At 42.3% G+C, this 24,087-nt stretch overlaps 1 protein-coding gene across 1 annotated transcript in view; it reads left to right on the forward strand.

The window, feature by feature from the left end:
* Positions 1 to 23,820, forward strand: part of LOC108711697 (intercellular adhesion molecule 5) — a 38,824-nt gene extending 15,004 nt beyond the window's left edge. Inside the window, exons 3-8 of the mRNA XM_018253666.2 lie at positions 1,425 to 1,742; positions 4,129 to 4,416; positions 13,748 to 14,011; positions 17,540 to 17,782; positions 20,996 to 21,259; positions 22,902 to 23,820. Of these exons, the coding sequence (XP_018109155.1) occupies positions 1,425 to 1,742; positions 4,129 to 4,416; positions 13,748 to 14,011; positions 17,540 to 17,782; positions 20,996 to 21,259; positions 22,902 to 23,119 (1,595 nt within the window). The 3' untranslated portion in view covers positions 23,120 to 23,820. The remainder of the gene's footprint in view (positions 1 to 1,424; positions 1,743 to 4,128; positions 4,417 to 13,747; positions 14,012 to 17,539; positions 17,783 to 20,995; positions 21,260 to 22,901) is intronic.
* Positions 23,821 to 24,087: the final 267 nt, after the last annotated feature.

Raw genomic sequence — 24,087 nt, forward strand, 5'->3', positions numbered from 1 at the left:
GATACACAGTAGATAACAGATAAGTACTACTATAGTTTATATAAACAAGCTGCTGTGTAGCCATGGGGGCAGCCATTCAAGCACAGGATACACAGTAGATAACAGATAAGTACTACTATAGTTTATATAAACAAGCTGCTGTGTAGCCATGGGGGCAGTCATTCAAGCACAGGATAGATAGCGGATAACAGATGCACTCTGCAGAATACAATTGTATTCCATTACAGAGCTTATCTGTTATCCGCAATGTATCCTGTGCCTTTTTCTCCTTTTCAGCTTTGAATGGCTGCCCCACAGCAGCTTGTTTATATAAACTATAGTAGTATGTATCTGTTATCTACTGTGTATCATGTGCTTGAATGACTGCACCTTTACTATCAGAAGAGCCATTCTGCCCCGTCTTCCACTAAAGAAAAATAGTCTGGAGCCGCAAAACATAACACAGCTTATAAACTCTTAAAAGTTTTAACCTTTTCTTAATTTTAATTGTTACAACAACAGAATACAACAAACAGAAGTGCAGTGTGGATGTGTAGGCTTTCTTGAAATAAATGAAACACTGAATAGCCCTATTAAATGCTAGTGTTCTCATCTGTTTAATGTGACTTCTGCGGTAAGGACCAGGATGAATCATCTTGCTGCTGCCCGGTCTTGCCTGTCACTCCTGGGACGTCTATACAGCCCTCGCACCTGCCGGCGGCTTCCTGAGTGTGCGACCGCAGTGAGCTGTTAGCTTACCACGGTTGCACACTGAAGAAGCCGACAGCAAGCGTGACGGCTGTATAGATGATGTGACAGGTAAAGCCGCAAGACAGAGCCCCAGCAAGCAGGATAAAGAGCCACATGAGGCTCCAGAGCCGCAAGTTCCCTACCCCTGATATAGATTATAGTAGTGTTTCTGAAGTAAATGCACAACTTTCACCAGTGCAGGGAAACACTACATTATATTTGAATTACTTTAGAACACTTTCATTTTTTGCTGGTACTATTCCTTTAAACGTGGTGCCTCTCACTACAGATTGTTATTGTGGCTGCTTATTTAACCTGCCATTGTATCTCAGGGTGGCTGCCTGCCTTGTTTGAGCTATTATTTTTTGATGGAGTAAAAACTGTTGCATGTATTCATAAGGTGCAAGTCATTTGAATGTATTGGTGCAAGGGAGACCCCTTAAATGAACACCTTCTCTATTCCATGGCTCCCTTTCACTTTGCACCGTGTGCTTGATGCAGCAAAGTAGTCTGAACCAGAGTTGGTACATGTATAAACGCATGTGACTGGTTTAGGAATAGCTTATGTGTGATTTTGATCTTTGCACTTATATATAGACAGCGCTATATAAATAAATGATGATGATGATGATGATATATATGTAAATGAGCCCTAATAAACTGGCTGCTCTCACTAACTCTTGCCGTCATTACAGAGATTCCCGGTTTGGTGACAGCAGACATGGAGGACAATCTGGAAGAAGGGAAATCATACAATGTCACTTGTACTGTACATGGAGTTGCACCTATTCAGAACCTCATGGTCACAGTTTTGAGAGGGGAAGAAGTGATTCACCAGGAAACATTTGAGGATGACTCTCGAGTTGGCAACATTACACAAGTAGTCACATATCCAATCACAGCTCAGAGAAGTGACAACATGAAGAATTACTCCTGCCAGGCCACCCTTGCACTGGGAACAGTCATTGGGAAAGTTACAGTACAGTCATCCAGTGTCACTGTTGGGACATTCAGTGAGTACAATCATAATAGGCTGCAGTACCTGCTAGACTGCTAGGGGGCAGCACTGAGGAGGCTCCCACACTTTGAAGGCTTGACTCAAAGATACTGATCTGGGCTTCCCTAGAATTAACATTTAGCACTTATCAGACTTTTAGGGTGGGATGTTTAAGGAAATGATTTAAAGAATTAGTCATGATCCTACTGAAGGAATTGAAGGGAAAGTCATGGGTCAGAATGTCCTCTTAAAGGGTCGGTTCACCTTCAAGGTAACTTTTAGTATGTTATAGAATGGACAATTCTATTTTTTATAGTTTTATAATTATTTGCCTTTCAAATGGGGGTCGCTGACCCCATCTAAAAAAAACAAATGCTCAGTAAGGCTACAAATGTATTGTTATTGCTAATTTGTATTCCCCATCTTTCTATTCAGGCCTCTCCTATTCATATTCCAGTCTTTTATTCAAATGAATGCATGGTTGCTAGGGGAATTTGGACCCTAGCTACCAGATCCATAGATGTTGGACAGCAAGCCTAGTGAATGAATTAGTGTATGGCAGGCATCTGGGGCTATTGTAAAACAAAGGGGTTGATTTATTATTATATACAGGTTTGGTTCCATTATCTGGAAGCTCTGACTTGTATGAAGGCCGTCTTCCATAGAGTCCATCTTAAATGAAAACTATACCCCCAAAATGAACACTTAAGCAACAGATAGTTCTGGCAAATTAAATAATCTTACCAAACTGGAATATATATTTAAGTAAATCTTGCCCTTTTACATCTCTTGCCTTGAGCCACCATTATGTGATGGTCTGTGTGCTGCCTCAGAGATCACCTGACCAGAAATACTGCAGCTCTAACTGTAACAGGAAGAAGTGTGGAAGCAAAAGACACAACTCTGTCTGTTAATTGGCTCATGTGACCCAACATGTTTGGTTTATTTGTGTGCACCTTGAATCCTATGATCCCAGTTTTCTGTTTAGGATCACCCAATGGCACATACTACTAAAAAAGTATATTATTATGAAAATGGTTTATTTACATGAAGCAGGGTTTTACATATGAGCTGTTTTATGTGATATATTTTAATAGAGACCTACATTGTTTGGGAGGTATAGTTTTCCTTTAAGCAAATGATTAAATTTTTTTATTTTTTCCCCTTTTTCTCTGCAATAATTAAACAGTACATGAATCCATATTGGTGGCAAAACAATCCTGTTGAGTTTATTTAATGCTTAAAGGGTTAAATCACCTTTGAATTAACTTTTAGCATGATGTAGATAGTGATATTCTGAGACAATTTGCAATTGGTTTACATTTTTTTATTATTATTTGTGTTTTTGAATTATTTAGCTTTTTATTCAGCAGCTCTCCAGTTTGCTATTTCAGCAATCCGGTTGGTAGGGTCCAAATTCCCCTAGCAACCATGCATTGATTTGAATAAGAGACTGGAATATGAATAGCAGAGGGAGTAAATAGAAAGATGAATCATTAAAAAGCAGCAATAACAATAAATGTGAAGCCTTACAGAGCATTTGTTTCTAGCTGGGGTCAGTGACCCTCATTTGAAATCTGGAAAGAGTCAGGGGGAAAAAGATCAAATCGCAGGGAATCTCTCCTCAGTATTATCTTCAGTAAATCTGCCTCACAGTCTTTTATACCCCTGTGGCTGAGAAAGCGAGTCTCATATTAAAACACTAATTCATTAATTGATAAGGTTTCCTTCATTGGGGATGTTTTGGCAGAACCCAGTGTTATTCAGCTCTATAGTTTGGAGCTTCAGCAGCTATCTTATTGCTAGGGTCTAATACACCCTAGCAACCAGGTGGTGGGTTGAATGAGAGACTGGAATATGAATAGAGAAAGAGTCTGAATCAAAAGATAAGTTGAAAAAGGGTTAAACATAATTAAAGGGGTGCTTCACATTTAATTTCATTATTTGCATTCCTCTTCTGCCTCTTTCCAGCTTTCAAGTGGGGGTCACCGACCCTGCCAGCTAAAATCGATTGCTGTGCGAGGCTGCAATGACATTGCTATTGTTACTTTTTATTACTTATCTTTCTATGCAGACCCTCTTCTATTCATATTCCCATCTCATGTCCCAACCACTGCCTGGTTGCTACGGTAAATCGCACCGTAGCAACCAGGTAGCTGCTGAAATACCAAACTGGAGAACTGCTGAAAAAAAGATAAATACCTGAAAAACCAAATAAATTTAAAAAAGAAGACCTAATGCAAATTGTCGTTGAATTTCTACTAAAAGATGATTTAAAGGTGAACTAGCCCTTTCATGTAAATTGTATCTTTTTAATAAAGGTGTATAGATTATTTTAGGCAACAGACAAGGGCCGTGTGATACTTTACCTGCCTATGATACACTCATCTGACTTCTTTCAGCTCTGCCAGAGAATCCAAAGCTTGAGTCTGATCAGTGGATTGAGGTTGGCACCAAGTATATTGCCAAGTGTAACGTCATCAATGCCTTTCCCCTTGAGCTATTGAACCTGACCATGTTCTTCAACGAAACAAGCCTCAACGTGACTACGAATATGATGAATGGCAGCATGTTAGGATTTGCCGAAATTCCTAGAGACGCCGCTTCTTCATTAGATATTTACCGGCTTCATTGCAAAGCTCAAGTTCTCAGTCTGTCCACCGAAGCTTTCATGGATATTCACATTTATGGTAAGACAACAGCCATATCGACACATTTCTTCTACTGGGGGGATGTTCAAACTTTTGGAGTTTAAAGGGTAACTAAACCCTACAAATGAACACAGATAGCTGTAGTGCCGAGATTATTGTAAATGCTGCCGTAATAGTTTATTTTAGTCTTACCCCAATGGGATCATTTACACTAGGCAGGGGGAGCTGAATGGTGTCCTGTACACTTTCTTCTGTCTGTAGTAAGGCACAAGATTCTTATAATTGGGGGCGTGGCCTAATGGCGGTGAGAGCAGACGCATAAATCTAGGCTCTCCACACCGGGACTCGGTAAATCAGCCTCTGGACTGTTAAAAAGGTGAAGATGGGCAGAAAACAAAAGGGACTAGCACCCCACTTAGCCAGCGACCGCAATTCGCAAAAAAAAGCCCAAGGAAATCGCTGATTTTTTTGGCAAGCAGGGAGATACGGCTACCCAAGAGCCCAACATGGAAGGACGGCAGCGAGGCCTCATCACGTGCAGCTTCGCCACCAGACAGAAATACACCCGCTAAACAACTGTCGGACTTCATGGCCACCCTTCCCACTAAAGCAGACCTTCTACAACTACTGGCGGACATTAAGGACGCGCAGAGGAGCGAGACGGCGATAATCAAAACGGAGCTCTCAGCACTCTCCACGCGACTCGTGAAAATGGAAGCGGCGTCAAACGGACACGGAGCAGAACAGGCCCAACATGACTCCACCAATCCGTCTGCATACGAGGCAATTATTCCTCTTACGGAGAGGGCTAGAGGATGCCGAGAATAGAAACAGACGCCATAACATACGCATTCGAGGAGTTCCGGAAGACCTGCAAATTACTGAAGCCAAACAACGGATCCTCACCTGTTTAATGGCTTGCTAGGCCCGAATCTAGACCCACGACATAGCAGTGGACCGCTTCCACAGAGTATATGGGGCAGAAAAGACAAGCCCAGAGACATCCTGTGCTGCCTCTCCATAGCTTCACAACCAAAGAGCGTATTCTCTCCAAAGCTCGGGAGACCCCCAGCCTACAGATGGGAGAGACTCCATAGAATTGTTTCAGGACCTGGCACAAACCACCATTGCCCAGAGACGACTACTGCGCGAAGTCACCAGTAAGCTGAGGGACCGTAACATACCTTTACAAGTGGGGATTCCCTTTCTCTCTCGTAGCGCATCATAATGGGAAAAACTACAGTCTGCGAGAGCCGGATGACGGAGAAAGCATTCTTTCGGGGCACAGGTACACCCCGGTGGACCTCACAGAATGGGCAAAAGTATGTTTATGGTGAACAGCCCGCTCCTGCCACGAGCTTCAACAAATGAGGGCCTCAGCCGTGAGTAGGTTTCAACCAGGAGACTATGCATGGCTCCCTAGTCTAGCCTACATTCTCTCTTTAAAGTTTTCAGTTAAGTCTTGGCGCACGCTAAGTTTACACAAGTTACACTATTTACAAGACTGGGCATGTGGCTTCACGTATGAATTGCTGCATATGGCATTAACCCCCCCCCCTTTTTTCCCCCCTTTTTTTTTTTTTTTTTTTTTTTTTTTTTTTTTTGGGGAGTGTGCTGGCCCATAATTTTTCCCATCGCTTTCTACATACCGGCAAAACATGCCACAGGCACTAGTGTCGAACTTTCATTGTTTAAGACTATGCCTTAGGAACTTCATGTCACCGCCCGGCCTATTACCTAAACGTGATTGCTGGACCGCACTCTATAATTATTAAATTCCCCCCTTTTTTTTTTTTTTTTTTTTTTTCTTTGTGTATTTAATCATTTCTCCCCTCCCCTGGATGCATCAAAAGATTGCAAGACTGTCGCTCTAACTATGGGGACTCTCTCCTCCTCCCCCCCCCCCCCTTTTTTTTTTTTTTTTTTTTTTTTTTTTTTTTTTTTTTTTTTGATCCCCCTTCCCACAATATAACTGTGTACAGATGGGTATACTACAGAAGTTTACAACTGCTCCGTATCAAGACTCTGTTTCGATAATCTAACTGACACACCGATGCAATTCCCCAACATGTCATGGGAACCGACAATGAGTTTTGTCTTGTACTATCTTGTGTGCACTGAAAATGCGTTGTTGTTGGCTTTTTATTAGATACCTAACATATATGTATGAAGGTCTGTATACTCTGTGGCCCATTTTTTTTTTTTTTTTTTTTTTTTTTTTTTGCTCCTTTCACAGGTCCCATTTCACCAGGGTATGGATCCTGGCTCTTGAATCCGGATATACTTACTCTCCTACTATATTCCCCATTGCAATATCCACTAATATTTTGTTGTGTTGTTGCTCTAAACATAGGGTGTCATCGATATGGGGAGAGGAGGTTCCTTCCTCCAACGAGTAAACATTGAATTGCATCATCTTATGTTAATTCCTGATGCGCATACGATGCATGGTACGAATGCTGAGTACACCACTATGGTGCCTCCCTTCCTTACTAATTTTTAACACCCCCCCCTTTTTTTTTTTTTTTTTTTTTTTTTTTTTTTTTTATCTCTTTATGCCTATTAGGAAGAAAAATTGGCTTACAGCAATGCCATGCTTCTCTTAATACCCTGCTATCTTTTGCAAGGTAGAAAATATGATAGTATTAAAATACTCTGCCAAGCATTTTATATGGTTTCGAAATAATATGTTAATGTATTCTGTTTGATGGTTCTATGTTTCTGTTGACGCTATCTTACTGCAAGATATTGCCTTTGACTATGAGAGTGGCCCCACCGGTCATAATACATCCAAGTACAACCATACCAACCAGGCTCCCTAGTGACCCTTCACTCTCACTTAGCTAACGAGTCCTGAACGTGGAAACGTAACCTGTATCATCTGCTACTTGTCATCTCCCCTGATCACACTCAAAACTCATCTTCTTTTACTCCCTTTTGGAGAGTAACCCCCCCATCAGGTAGTAGAGTATTTTTACCCCACACATAATGCTAGATAACTACCCGGCAGGAACCACACACATACTTCCTAACCTTCCAACCCCCCTCCCACCCCACCCATTGGAACGACTATTACTAGCGGCAACATGAGATTATCCTCCGACCAAACCCAGAAGATGCAACTCACTCAGAAATAACCTCTTATAACGCCAATGGCCTGAACTCTCCACAAAAACGAATTCTCTTATCTGCTGAACTAAGGAAACACAAAACTAAACATACCCTTTTTTATACAAGAAACTCATTTTAAAAAGGGACATTCCCCAATGGCGCAACAAATACTTCCCGGAAATCTACACTAGTGCTCCACAAGACACCAAAACCAAAGGTGTGGCAATTCTCCTTTCTAAGAATTTGAACTTTTCCGTATCAGGTTCCAAGTAGACCCTAAAGGCAGATACGTCTTTATCACGGGGCACATAGGCTGCCGCCAATACACCCTGGCCAACGTTTACTTACAAACAAAGACCAAGACAAAGAACTCCAGCGTATCAGCAACTTCTCCATCACTTCACAAAAGGTGGCTTCTATTAGGAGGAGACCTCAACACCCCTTTGGAACCACAGCTCGACTGTTTCCGCCGGAAAATCTAGCATACCCCCAGCGACCCCATTTAGGATCCGGAAACAACTTCACGACCTACTGCTAGTAGATGTCTGGCGCACTCAACACTTCACAGAAAAAGATAACCTTACTATTACGCACGGCATAATAATATATACCCGCATAGACTATATAATTTGTATCCCAACATGCTCTTACGGAGTTTTGGCAACTCTCAGGTACACCTCAAGAACATTCTCGGATCATGCAGCCATCTCAATACAACTTAGTCTCCCAGGTACTCCTAAGCCTCATCCACATGGCGAATGAATGAATCTTTTCTAAAAACATCCCGACTTGGTGGAAGAGATTGGCGGAAATATTCGCAACTATTTCAAGGAAAATGGGACACCTGACATATCTCCACTGATATGTTGGGAAGCACACAAATGTGTCATACGGGGGACCCTCATCGAGATAGGAACCAGACGAAGAAAGCACACACCCAGCGGGTCGAAGCATCGTTGGCCAAAATTAAACTCCTTGAAGCTCAACACAAACAAACACAAGCCCTACGTACGGCACAGGAATTATTAGAAGCACGAAGAGAACTCAATGATATACTAACTACGTACACTAACAGAATACAGACACTGATTAAGCATCGCTATTACGAGCATGGAAACAAATGTGGAAAGCTGCTGGCAAATGCGCTTAAACAACATTAGCGAAAAACTACATCCCCAAAATTAAAACTACTGCGGGGAACCTCGCATTCACTAATGAAAAAATTGCGGAAGAGTTTGTTCAATACTTTACGAAAGTGTACCAGATCGCTCCTACCCACGCTACGGATGATATCTCTTTTCACGCTACTGCTTCCCAGTTTTAGACCAACACAACTTGCCTAAAATCCCGGAAAATATGGAAGCACAACTTGAATCAGACATCACGACTGCAGAAATACTAAGTGCATCTCCACAACTCCTATTGGTAAAAGCCCAGGACCAGACGGGTTTCCCGATGTCATACTACAAAGAATTCCAGCACCTGCTCTCCCCATACCTGTGCAAGGCTTTCATGATATACAGGCGGAAGCTAAGTTCTCACCCCAGTCCCTTGAGGCACAGATAACCCTCTTACTGAAACCTAATAAAGACCGACTGACCCCGGCAGTTACCGCCCAATCTCGCTGATCAATAACGATGCGAAACTATTAGCCAAAATCATAATGAAACGATACAGCAATTCTCGAGCACCTGATCGACCCGGAACAAGTTGGCTTTGTACCTCATAGGGAGGCGAGAGATAATACCAATAGGTTAATTAATATTCTACACTACGCACAAACTAGGTCCCGGCAAATGCTTCTTCTCTCGACAGACGCAGAAAAAGCCTTCGATCGGGTGGAACTGGCAATTTATGTTCCAATGCCTTCAGAAATATGGCTTTGGCCCGAGATTGCTAAAGTGGATCCAAGCTTTATACCATAACCCCACTGCTAAAGTGAAAATTAATAACCTTCTATCCAACCCCATTGCCATCAGAAACGGCACTAGACAAGGCTGCCCTCTATCTCCCACGCTATTCGTATTGACACTCGAACCACTCTTAATTGCCATCCGAAATAATCCAGACATTGGAGGAGTCCAAGTGGGTGGCAGACACCACAAAACGCGGCGTATGCTGACGATTTATTATTCTTCGTCACCAACCAATTATCACAATACCAAACCTAACCAACACCTTATCCCAATTTGGAAAGTTAGCAACTTCAAAAATCAATCAAAAGAATCACAGGCCCTCAACATTTCACTACCACATCGCAAAGATTCAAGGCTGTCCCAGAATTTCCTTACAAGTGGCTTCATCCACCATCACTTACCTGGGCCTTATTATGTCAAAGGACCACAACGCGTGGGGAGAGTTGAATTGTACCAATCTATACAAAAAAATAGAATCAGATCTGAAGAGATGGAGATCCAACACACTCTCATGGTTCGGGCCGCATGAATGTAGTGAAGATGAACGTGCTTCCCAGATTGCTATATCTCTTTCAAGCCCTCCCGGTCCAGTATCCGAATAATTGGCTGAACAAATTTCAGACAGCAATCAACAGATTCATCTGGCTTGACAAATCACCCCGATTGCGCAAACAGATATTAACTAGGCATAGGTCCACCGGCGGAGCCTCCCTACCAGACATTCACCGCTACTATAAGGCAGTCATTCTCAACAGGATAGTTGACTGGTCACACCACCTGGACAACAAATTATGGATCGAAATAGAACAGCAAGAGACTTCAACTCACCTGCTCCATATTCCATGGATAAATAGGAATCATAGACGGCTCTTCACCAGAAAACACCCCCTGCTACATCACACGCTTGAAACATGGGACAGCATCCAACGAGCACAGGACATGGCGAAGGTTCCCTCTCCTCTGTTACCTATCACAAATAACCCGGACTTCCCGCCTGCACTAAACAGAGAAGACTACAAACCGTGGCTCATAGATGATCACCTACAAATGATTCACCTCGTAGATAAAGGCACCATGGTCACGAGAGAGAAGTTGGACCAGCGATGTTCCTTTACCCCACGGATGCATCTCCAATACAGTCAGCTTAAACATTTTTATTGTACACTAGGAGGTGACAGGTCTTTGGCAGAAAACTCTCGAAATTTGAACAGCTGTGCCACAGCGCTAACTACTCCAAGACATACCCTATCTACAATTTATAAGGCTGCCACAGGCGAGCAAAACATCATGGAACTCCCGTTTATTAACACCTGGTCTAAAGACCTGAACCTAAACCTGACAGAGGAAGAAACAATAGACATGATACGTACTCTATCTTACAGCTCCAGGTGCAATAGGATTCAAGAGTTGAATTACAAAATTCTGACCAAGTGGTACTACACGCCACAGAAGCTCCATAAAATATACCCTAACACAACAAACATCTGTTGGAGATGCAGAAGTGATGTAGGCTCATTGCTCCACATCTTTTGGTCGTGTCCCTTGATCAAGCCTTACTGGGACTCGGTCCTCCGGGTGTGTCAAAATGTAGCTGGGGACAGAAACCTAAACGACCCGGCCTACGCCCTACTATTTCACATGTCCACGGAAGACAAGTTCCATTTTCACAATTCAGCCCTCCCGCATCTGCTAAACGCCGCAAAACTACTGATACCCAGATATTGGAAAAAGCAGCAAACACCAACACCCCGTGAATGGTTGCTGAAGGTAGAGGAGATCCAACAATTTGAACAACGATCAACACACACTGACAAACAGGTCAGAAATTACACTGCACAATGGTTCACTTGGGTTGTATTCAAAGGGAGTCAAGAATATTCTCAGCTGATAGCATGACAAACCAAACCTACCGAGAGGTGTCTCATGTTGCATTCACCTGCCTCCCCCACCCCATCCTCCACATACTCCCACACACACTTTCACACTATGACGCATAGTCAGTAGGGGACGATTAGGCACCAAGAGAAGCGCATGAATAATACTGCATGATGTTGATGTCTTATATCCTGTGCAACATACTTTCTGCAATGTTAATTAACGATAGCAATCCCCTGTTCTTGTATGAAATCTTAATAAAAGATATTTGAAAGATTCTTATAATTAAAGGATATCTCTGACCCTAATTCTTTTTTTTTGCATGATAAAAGAGAATCATAAGCAGCTTTCTAGTGATGGGCGAATATATTCGCCAGGCTCGAATTTGCGGCGAATTCCCGCGATTAGCCGCCGGCTAATTAATTTGCGAAACCGGCGCAAAAATTTGTCGCCAAAAATTTGCGTCCGTTTTTTGGATGCCGGCACATTTTCGCTGGCAAATGTGCGCCCTCGTAAAAAAAACAGAGACTCCAGTGTCAAAAACGAGACACCGGTGCTGTTTCGTGAATTTTTCGCAGTTTCGCAAATTTCGCGGGAAATTCACAAATTATTCGGCGAACAAAGGGCACACATTTTTTGTGTTTCAAATTGCATTTAAAGAAAGTGTTTGTTACTGCCAACAATATAGCAAAAGCCAAGACTCCTACCCCCGGCAAGGCCTTGTATGTTTCTTCAAAGGTCTGTAAATCAGCTCACTTCTTCTAAAGTGTTTAAAGAGTGAGAGCCAGCAGTGCAGACATAGGTTACACAGACCTCCCAAATGTCCCGTTTTTAGAGGGACAGTCCCTCTTTTGACAGCTCAACCCGCAGTCCCTCATTTGTACTGGAAAGTCCAGTTTTTATCTGCACCGAACAGCCAGAAAAAGAAACAATGTTTCTAACTTAATTGGCTTTTGGCAGAGCGCCCAGAACAGCAACAGCAGCAGATAAGATACTTTTGTAACAATTTCGAGATAAGCAAATAAGTAATTGTGACAATATAAGAGAACAGGTCCCTTGGGAGAAGTTAGACTCACAGCTTAAAGGGCAATTCACCTTCATTAGCAAAACTGTAATAACTGGAAAAAAAACACAGAAATATATTCAAACTTTCATAACCTGCCAAATTTTGTAAAATGAACCTGGTAATTAGGAGGGGTGTCCACAAAAATGGGCGTGGTCCAAAACAATTTCTCTGTGCTACGTGCAGCAACTTTTTTGCTCTTTTTATTTCCAAAATGTTGGGAGGTATGGCTACATACATTGCTTTATTTTTTCACCTCAGGAGAAGAAACACAAACTGCTTTATCTAGCTCCAGCATCTGCTCATTGTGTGAACTGCTTCACGCTATTCATCTGTCATTTGAATGAACTGTTTTACCTTGCACAGATGTACTATGTCTGTGAACTGTTTCACTTCACTCATAGACTTGCCTCTGGTATTGACAAGATACATTATTATTCTCCCCGCAGTACAATCAGATCAATATGTCAACTTATTGATCTGTGTATGGGGCCCTCTGACGGACCTCCCTGATCGATATCTGGTCGAAAATTGGGCAGATATCAACTGGGCAGGTTTCAAAATCCCATCAGAGCAAGTCTGCCTCGGCTCGTTGATGTGATCCTCCTGTATTCCTGTTATTGAGAGCTGATCGTTGGGCCCTAGGGTGGGCATATCTGGGAGAGGCCCGCTCTTTTGTCGACCTCACCAAACGAGCGGATCTTTGCATGTATTTATATATATATATATATATATATATATATATATATATATATATATATATATATATATATATATATACATTTAGTAATCAGCAATACCTGTAAATATAGGTAGTTCTATCTGCCAAGCTGTCTAGATGCTTGTGTCTACTGGTTGTCCTCTCCTCGGCTGCTGGCATCTTCCTCCTGGGCACAACACCACCAACCCCTGCCTTGCCCCCCAGCTGTTATAAATGAAGAGGCCCATGGTAGTGGCTCCTATTTGCCTATAGGGCCAGATCAGTGATCCCCAACCAGTGGCTCATGAGTAACCCGTTGCTCACAACTCCTTGGATGTTGCTCCCAGTGGCCTCAAAGCAGGTGCTTATTCTTAGTTGCTTAAAAACTAGATGTACTGCCCAACAGAGTCTCCTGTAGACTATCAGTCCATATAGGGATTACCAAATAGCCAATCACAACCCTTATTTGGCACTCCCAGGACTTTTTTCATGCTTGCTCCCCAACTCTTTTTACATCTGAATGTGGCTCATAGGTTAAAACAAATTTGGGGACTCCTGCCCTAAAGGGAACAACTTCACAATCAGGAAAGCAGTGAATTCCCTGGGTGTAAAAACGACTTCTCTATATAATTCTGTGCTAAGACCTCTACATCATTTAAGTGTGACTTCACAATTACAGCCTTTGGTTCTTTTTCCTTTTCCCAGAGTCCCCAAATATCGAGTTCAGCGTCTCTCCTGATTTAGTCCATTTGAATGAAACCGTAATAGTCAGCTGCAGGTTAAATAATACTCACCCAGATCGATACGAAGTAATAATCAGAAGGAACGGGGAGCAGATCTGTGAAGGCCAAACCACGTGCAATGTCTCTGTGAATGGAAGATCCCCCCAGTCCGTTGTCTCCTGTGAAGCTTTTCTTAAAGAGAACAAAACCATAAATAAGAAGAGAAAGGAAAACATCACTGTGCACTGTGAGTACATACTGTAGTTATAACATCTTACTTTAAGGAACATCAACATAAAATCAGCTTACTTGTCCCTGAAAACAAGGCGAGAGTTGCCCCCCCTTCGTTTCTGTGGCAGTTGCCTGGACAAGTGGGTAATATGGACCCAAGCAATAGGGATGTAGCGAACGTCGGAAAAAAAGTTCGCGAACATATTCGCGAACTTGCGCAAAAATGCGAGCGGTTCGCGAACGGTTTGCGAACCCCATAGACTTCAATGGGAAGGCGAACTTTAACATCTAGAAAAGACATTTCTGGCCAGAAAAATGATTTTAAAGTTGTTTAAAGGGTGCAACGACCTGGACAGTGGCATGCCAGAGGGGGATCAAGGGCAAAAATGTATCTGAAAAATCTGCCTGTGTGTGCTTGGAAGAGATAGTGTAGGGGGAGAGCTGTTAGTGATTTCAGGGACAGATGATAGTAAGCTTGCTGGCTAGTAATCTGCTTGATACTGCTCTGTATTGGAGGGACAGAAGTCTGCAGGGATTTGAGGGACATTTTAGCTTAGGTAGCTTTGCTGGCTAGTAATCTACTGTTCTCTTTAAACAACTGCCATACGTTGACCTTGTAGCATTGTTGCCCAGTTTTTTTGGACGCAGCCACTGAAGCACAGTTGCCAGAAAAAAATATGCCATATAAATGCTGAAAATAGTAATTTTTCGCCATACGTTGACCTTGTAGACATTGTTTGCCCAGTTTTTTTGGACGCAGCCACTGAAGCACAGTTGCCAGAAAAATTATGCCATATAAATGCTGAAAATATAAATTTTTTTGGTTGCAGCCACTGAAGCACAGAGGCCAGAAAATTATGCCATATAAATGCAGAAAATATGCATTTTTTTGGTCGCAGCCACTGAAGCACAGTTGCCAGAATAATTATGCCATATAAATGCTGAAAAATATAAATTTTTTTGGTTGCAGCCACTGAAGCACAGAGGCCAGAAAAAATTATGCCATATAAATGCAGAAAATATGCATTTTTTTGGTCGCAGCCACTGAAGCACAGTTGCCAGAAAAAAATATGCCATATAAATGCTGAAAATAGTCATTTTTTGCCATATACGTTGAGTCAACGTATGGCAAAAAATGACTATTTTCAGCATTTATATGGCATATTTTTTCTGGCCTCTGTGCTTCAGTGGCTGCGGCCAAAAAAACTGGGCAAACAATGCCTACAAGGTCAACGTATACACTACTACAGCGGTGGATACGATTACGTAAAATATATGAATGCTGCTTGAAAAAGTGACTCCGGTGTTTTTTTCTGGAGACGGTAATATTATGGATATTTAGACAGAATGGGAAACAAGGTCACACAGCTCGATGGCGGGTTGAAGAAAACAGTGTGTGCAAATAATGCCTACAGGGCAAATAATGCCTAAAAGGTCAACTTATACACTACTACAGCGGTAGTAAAATAAAAAAAAGTAAAATAAAAAAAAATGAATATTAAAAAAAAAAAATTAAAGTTGGTGCTGCTGAACTACTAGGAGCAGCAGATTAGCACACCAGTCCCACTCCCAACACTGCTAGACTAATAGCACTGGGCTCTTATAGTAGTAGTAGTAGTAGTAGTAGTAAAACAACAAAAAAATAAATAAAAGCAGTCCTTACAAGGACTACTGTTATTGCAGCAGTCAGCAGATGAGATCAGAAGCAGGACAGCTGCCCACTGCAGCTACATACAGAGCACTGCAGTAGAAGGTAGATTACTAGCCAGCAAAGCTACCTAAGCTTAAATGTCCCTCAAACCCTGCAGACTTCTGTCCCTCCAATAACAGAGCAGTATCAAAACGATTACTAGCCAGCAAACTTTCAACTGTCCTGAAATCACTAACAGGCAGCAGCTCTCTCCCTACACTATCTCTTCAGCACACACAGGCAGAGTGAAAAAACGCTGCAGGGCTTCGGTTTTTATAGGGAAGGGAGTGGTCCAGGGAGAGCTTCCTGATTGGCTGCCATGTACCTGCTGGTCTGGGGTGAGAGGGCAAAAAAAAGCGCCAACAATGGCGAACCCAAAATGGCGAACGTCGCGCGACGTTCGCGAACTTCCGGCGAGCGCGAACACCCGATGTTCGCGCGAACAAGTTCGCCGGCGAACAGTTCGCGACATCTCTACCAAGCAACCAGATTGCTGAAATTACAAACTGGAGAGCTGCTGAATAAAAAGTTAAATAACTCAAATACCATTAAAAAAATGAAAAAAATGAAAACCAATTGCAAATTACCTGTCGTTACCCTTAAAGGGATCCTGTCATCAGAAAACATGTTTTTTTCAAAACACATCAGTTAATAGTGCTACTCCAGCAGAATTCTACACTGAAATCCATTTCTCAAAAGAGCAAACAGATTTTTTTATATTCAATTTTGAAATCTGACATGGGGCTAGACATTTTGTCAATTTCCCAGCTGCTCCAGGTCATGTGACTTGTGCCTGCACTTTAGGAGAGAAATGCTTTCTGGCAGGCTGCTGTTTTTCCTTCTCAATGTAACTGAATGTGTCTCAGTGGGACATGGGTTTTTACTATTGAGTGTTGTTCTTAGATCTACCAGGCAGCTGTTATTTTGTGTTAGGGAGCTGCTATCTGGTTACCTTCCCATTGTTCTTTTGTTTGGCTGCTGGGGGGGAAAGGGAGGGGGGTGATATCACTCCAACTTGCAGTACAGCAGTAAAGAGTGATTGAAGTTTATCAGAGCACAAGTCACATGACTTGGGGCAGCTGGGAAATTGACAAAATGTCTAGCCCCATTTCAGATTTCAAAATTGAATATAAAAAAAATTTTTGCCTTTTGAGAAATGGATTTCAGTGCAGAATTCTGCTGGAGCAGCACTATTAACTGATTCATTTTGGAAAAAAAAATTTTCCATGACAGTATCCCTTTAAGGATAGACATTTGCAATTGGTCTTCATTTTAATTATTTTTAGATATTTCTAATTGTTTTTTTTTTCATTCTGCATTTCTCAGGCTTGGAATTTAAACTGTTATCTGATCCATCATGTATTAAAACATAATTTATAGATGAACTTCCAACATTATTATAATTTTTTTTTTTTTTTTTGGTTGTCCTCTTCAGTCTGAAATGTAAATGGCTGTACAGCTGCTACGATCACTGACCCTAGTGGTGATATTTAATCTGGTAGTTGCTCCTTTATTGACTTCAAGGAGAAGGAAAGCTACGGAGGCATTTTATTGCCAACAGATTAGCTGCAATAGTGCACCCTAGAATGCTATATTTATTCTGTAGAATGTTACCATACCTGAGTAAAAAGCTCTAGAAGTTCTCTGTTTGTTTAGGATTGCAGCTGCAGTATTAGCTTGGTGTGACATCACTTCCTGCCTGAGGAAGAGTCTCTCACTTATAGCACTAGGCTCAGATTACAGCAGAGAAGGGTGGGTGAAGAGGAGCAAACTGAGCATGCTCACGCCCGGGGCAAGGAGGTTTAAGCTGTTTAAGTCTGATCAGATTTAATCATTTTTTTGTGTTCGTTCCAGATGCCCCGCTGTTCCAGAATAATCAGTGCCCAGATCAGTTTGTCCTGAAAGAAGGAGACAATGGTCCCTTTAAATGCCAGGCTGATGGGAACCCACCACCCAGCGTCACATGCAGCAGTGATAGAGGAAACCTTCCAACTGATAAACTATTTAAAATAGACAGAACACACTCTGGACATTATAAGTGCCTGGCTACTAACCAGTATGGAAATGTAAGCAAGTCTGTACAGGTGGAAGTGCAATGTAAGTTGTCATTATAAATTCCCTGTGTAAAGGAAGGGGATATCTGTCTGTCTGTCTATTATGTCTGTCTCTGTTTTATCTGTTGCTGCTTCCATTGTGAGGTTGTGGGTAAAACCGTGAAATGGACAAAAGACTTATGAACAGCACCTACAAGTCTTAATTAATGTTATTAAAGGGGAAGTCTACTTTTCCCATTATAACCATTAGGTCTGTGTTTCTTGTTAGGTACTGGATTATCGGACCCTGGGGTTCTGCACTGTTGCAGTGGCCCTTCCGGCAACCATGATACAGATACTAGCCACATAGAGCCAGTAAGATTCAGGGCAGGCTGGGCTTCTGGTTTTACTGTACCTGCCACTTCTTTGTTCAAGCTCAGGTCCAGCAATAGAAATGATAATGTGGGTCGCTTCATACTGGCACAGGCTATTAACCCACTACCCATCTAGGCACCCCAGAGTAGAAGCCCTCCCAATAGTGTTGGGTGGCAATTTTAAATATAGGCTCATCTTTAATGCAAATTTATTTACCCCTTATACAGTGGCCCAAACATGCCCGAGGCCTGCTAGACCTCCTTTTATTCCCACTCCAATCCCAGTCTCTTGTTCACAGGTTTTATTCTTGCCGTAAATTGTTAAAGGGCCCCTGACAGGACAGGACCGGCCCCCAGGGCTGTATTCAGAGCCCCTAACACCCCCCCCCCCCCCCAGAAACTGGACATGCACAGTAGAGTTTGCATGTGATGTACAGTTAGGTCCATAAATATTTGGACAGAGACAACTTTTTTCTAATTTTGGTTCTGTACCACAATGAGTTTTAAATAAAACAACTCAGATGCAGTTGAACTGCAGACTTTCCGCTTTAATTCAGTGGGTTCAACAAAAACATTGCATAAAAATGTGACGAACTAAAGCCTTTTTTTAACACAATCGCTTCATTTCGGGGGCTTAAAAGTAATTGGACAAATTAAAAAACTGAAAATAAAATGTTCATTTCTAATACTTGGTTGGAAAACCCTTTGCTGGCAATGACAGCCTGAAGTCTTGAACTCATGGACATCACCAGATTCTGGGTTTCCTCCTTTTTAATGCTCTGCCAAGTCTTTACTGCAGCGGCTTTCACTTGCTGTTTGTTTGTGGTCTTTCTGTCCCAAGTTTAGTCTGTGAAATGCAGCTCAATTGGGTTCAGATCAGGTGACTGACTTGGCCATTCAAGAATATTCCACTTTTTTGCTTTAATAAACTCCTGGGTTGCTTTGGCTGTATGTTTTGGGTCATTATGAAATGTACTGCATTTAGCTGGATTTGAGCAGACAGTGTCTCTGAACATCTCAGAATTCATTCTTGTGCTTCCCCCCTGTGTCACATGATGGATAAACACTAGTGTCCCAGTGCCACTGGCAGCCATGCACCCCCAAGTCATGTGCTATGCTTTGTATCATGAGCTGTTCCAAGCCTTCTCCATACTTTTTTATTGCCATCATTCTGCTAGAGGTTGATCTTGGTTACATCTCTCCAAAGAATGTTTTTCCAGAACTGTGCTGGCTTTTTTAGATGTTTTTTTTTTAGCAAAGTCCAATGTAGCCTTTCTATTCTTGATGCTTATGAGTGGCTTGTACCTTGCAGTGCACCCTCTGTATTTACTTTCATACAGTCTTCTCTTTATGGTAGACTTGGATATGGATAACTCCACCTCCTGGAGACTGTTGTTCACTTGTTTGGCTCTTGTGAAGGGGTTTCTCTTCACCATGGAAATGATTCTGAGATCGTCCACCACTGTTGTCTTCTGTGGATGTCCAGGACTTTTGTGTTGCTGAGTTCACCAGTAGTGATGGGCGAATTTATTCGCCAGGCGCGAATTTGCAGCGAATTTGCGCGATTCGCTGCCAGCGAATAAATTTGCGAAACGCCCACGAAAATTCTACCAAAAAAATTTGCCATGTCGAAAAAAGCGTACGCCAGCATCAAAAATGCCCGCCGGCGTAAAAAAAATGGGCGCCAGCGTCAAAAACGAGACGCCGCCGCCATTTCGCGAATTTTTTGCCGTTTCGCGAATTTCCCGGCGCAAATTCGCCCATCACTAATCACCAGTGATTTCTTTCTCAGGATTTACCAAACTGTAGATTTTGCCACTCCTAATATTCTCGGATGTTTTTTTTCTGTTTTTGCACCCCCCCTCTCAAATCAACTCCATGTACCGAAACAATATTAGAAAAAAGTTGTCTCTGCCCAAATAATTATAGACCTAACTGTATGTACTAATTGCAAATGAAATCCCCCCCCCCTCCGTGGTCAAATTTTGCGAAGGGTCCGTCAGTGGGTGGGGGAAATTTTTTTTACAAGTGTTATACTTTTTTTATATATAGTATAGCCCCCGTATATAAATACAGCCTTGCGGCACCCCTAATGCCATCCTTGTCTGTTTATATGCCTAGCATGAATGGTATTGCCAGACAATATGACTAGTGCTCCGCTAATAAACAAAAAAAAACAACGGCACTTGGGCTTTCCAGAACATTCTGAACGACATCAATATGGGCAGCACCGATGCATTATTGTGTAATAATACTCTGAGATGCCAGAGCAGGGGTGTCCCAGTTACAGAAGGCTTGATATAGATCAGGGATCCCCAACCTTTTGAGCCCGTGAGCAACATTCAGAAGTAAAAGGGGTTAGGGAGCAACACTAGCATGAAAAATGGTCATGGGGTGCCAAATAAGTGCTGTGATTGGCTATTTAGTAGCCCCTATATGGATTAAACCTACATTGAGGCTCTGTTTGGCAGTGAACCTGATTTTTATACAACCAAAACTTGCCTCCAAGCCAGAATTCAAAAATAATCACCTGCTTTGAGGCCACTGGGAGCAACATCCAAGGGGTTGGAGAGCAACATGTTACTCACGAGCTACTGGTTGGGGATCACTGCTATAGAGTGAACTAGAGGTTTTGGTGGGACATTCATGAAACAGATGGCTCTGGGTTTGATTCAATATTACCACGCAAGTGTGTGTGTAATAATACAGGTGAGGGTAAGTAATACTCAGACCCTTGTTAAGTCCACATTTGCTCATTCCTGTACTTGTGAATGAATGACGGGCAATGAATTATAATTTCTTATACTGTCGGTTTCAACTTGATGGACTTTTTTTTTCATCCTTAGCTGCTGTGATACCGTATTATATATTGTGCTCATTGTACTTTCTTTTCTCTCTGACAGATCCTCCTGCTACTCCTAACATTACTGTCATACCAACAGCTAGTATCTCTAAGGGTGGGGCCCTAAATATCACATGTTGGGCTGATGGTATCCCTCAACCTCAGTATATTTGGGTGATTCCTGCTGGTGCCACTGTAGATTACTTGAATAATAAGAGTGTGATCATTATCCCAGAAGCCTCGTCTTCCCATGACGGCACCTACACATGTCTGGCCAAAAATCAACATGGAGAAAAGTCAGTAGATCTGGTGATTAATGTAACAAGTAAGTAATGATATAGAACCAAAAATGAGGACTGCTGTGGCTCATAGAATCTCCTTCTTCCTCCTGCTTTGTTGCTTTTATGAAAAATAAATATATAGGCACCATCTCTCCCTACTATACCTGCTATCCCACAGTCACACTCCCTTCCCAGAGACTATTATCCACTGTTACTATAGGCACCATCTCTCCCTACTATACCTGCTATCCCACAGTCACACTCCCTTCTCAGAGACTATAATCCCCACTGTTACTATAGACACCATCTCTCCCTACTATACCTGCTATCCCACAGTCACGCTCCCTTCCCAGAGACTATAATCCCCACTGTTACTATAGACACCATCTCTCCCTACTATACCTGCTATCCCACAGTCACACTCCCTTCCCAGAGACTATTATCCACTGTTACTATAGGCACCATCTCTCCCTACTATACCTGCTATCCCACAGTCACACTCCCTTCCCAGAGACTATTATCCCACTATTACAATAGGCACCATCTCTCCCTACTATACCTGCTATCCCACAGTCACACTCCCTTCCCAGAGACTATTATCCACTGTTACTATAGACACCATCTCTCCCTACTATACCTGCTATCCCACAGTCACACTCCCTTCCCAGAGACTATTATCCACTGTTACTATAGGCACCATCTCTCCCTACTATACCTGCTATCCCACAGTCACCACTCCCTTCCCAGAGACTATTATCCACTGTTACTATAGACACCATCTCTCCCTACTATACCTGCTGTCCCACAGTCACACTCCCTTCCCAGAGACTATTATCCACTGTTACTATAGGCACCATCTCTCCCTACTATACCTGCTATCCCACAGTCACACTCCCTTCCCAGAGACTATTATCCCACTATTACAATAGGCACCATCTCTCCCTACTATACCTGCTATCCCACAGTCACACTCCCTTCCCAGAGACTATTATCCACTGTTACTATAGACACCATCTCTCCCTACTATACCTGCTATCCCACAGTCACACTCCCTTCCCAGAGACTATTATCCACTGTTACTATAGGCACCATCTCTCCCTACTATACCTGCTATCCCACAGTCACACTCCCTTCCCAGAGACTATTATCCACTGTTACTATAGACACCATCTCTCCCTACTATACCTGCTGTCCCACAGTCACACTCCCTTCCCAGAGACTATTATCCACTGTTACTATAGGCACCATCTCTCCCTACTATACCTGCTATCCCACAGTCACACTCCCTTCCCAGTGACTATTATCCCACTGTTACTATAGACACCATCTCTCCCTACTATACCTGCTATCCCACAGTCACACTCCCTTCCCAGAGACTATTATCCACTGTTACTATAGACACCATCTCTCCCTACTATACCTGCTATCCCACAGTCACACTCCCTTCCCAGAGACTATTATCCACTGTTACTATAGGCACCATCTCTCCCTACTATACCTGCTATCCCACAGTCACACTCCCTTCCCAGAGACTATTATCCACTGTTACTATAGACACCATCTCTCCCTACTATACCTGCTATCCCACAGTCACACTCCCTTCCCAAAACACATTATGAGCAGTGTGTAATACCTTAGAATATTTTTTTATTTACCTTTATGTTGTTTTTTTTTCCTCCTATGCAGATAATGCTCTGCTAGTAATCATCCTATGTACCATAGGCGGCGTGTTGCTTCTTGCAATAATAATAAGCTTATGGTGTAGAAAATGGAAAAATGGCAAAAAGGGCTTTTACAGCTTATGGAGGCCAAAACAAGAGAAGCTACAAGAAGAGGAGATGGACCCAATAAAGGCACCTTGTAACTCCACTGAAGGTTATGGGAAAGATACTGGGACTGTATAACTCTCATTGATAGTGGGGCGGCTATTCCAAGACTGGAGACCAGTACAAGTTGCCTGTGGTTATATAAATGGATACAGTGGTGCTACCTGCTGAACTGAAGTTCATTTGAAGCCAAATATCCCCATTAATAGGACTTCCATTTTTAAAAGGGCTAGAGTGGCCGTATCAATCTTAAAGGGACTTAATCACCTGTACTGAGAGGAGCCATAATCTGTCTGCGCAATCCCTGGCAATCCACAGGAAATAGGAGAAAGTCAAGTGCACTGAAAAATCTCTTCCTCCTCCATATCAGTATCATTGTGTCTCCGGGTATTATGGTTTTCATTTCGTCAGTGAATGTCACCGTCTATATATATATTATTTCCACCCCATAATGTTACGTTATGTTTCATGGCTGTGTTTGTCTTCATAGGAGGATCTTTTCATTGTTCAAACTGCACTGACAGTTTAAAGGACACATTGTATTTAGCGTGATTTTCATTTATATCAGTCAAGTGGTCAAACCTGGATAGTCCTTAGTAAGAGTTTTCAGTTTTGTTCCATCTCAATTTATATTAGCCAAGTGTGATGTTACCATTAGAGTAAACACTGTCTCCTCCATACATATTGCATACCTCCCAACTGTCCCTTTTTCAGAGGGACAGTCCCTCTTTTGACAGCTCAACCTGAGGTCCCTCATTTGTACTGGAAAGTCCCTCTTTTCTCTGCACTGAACAGCCAGAAAAAGAAACAACGTTTCTAACTTAATTGGCTTTCGGCAGAGAGGCCAGTACAGCTAACAGGTGCAACTAAGATGCTTTATAACAATTTTGAGATAAGATAATAAGTAATTTTAACAGTTTAGATAAGGAGAAATATTTTCACATTTTTATAACCTGCCAAACTTTGTAAAATGAACATGGTAATTAGGGGGTGCGGCCACAAAATGGGTGTGGTCAAAAATTGCTGCACTACATGCAAAATAATTT

This window comes from Xenopus laevis, chromosome 3L, assembly GCF_017654675.1.
Source record: "Xenopus laevis strain J_2021 chromosome 3L, Xenopus_laevis_v10.1, whole genome shotgun sequence".
Classification (NCBI taxonomy): Eukaryota; Metazoa; Chordata; class Amphibia; order Anura; family Pipidae; genus Xenopus; species Xenopus laevis.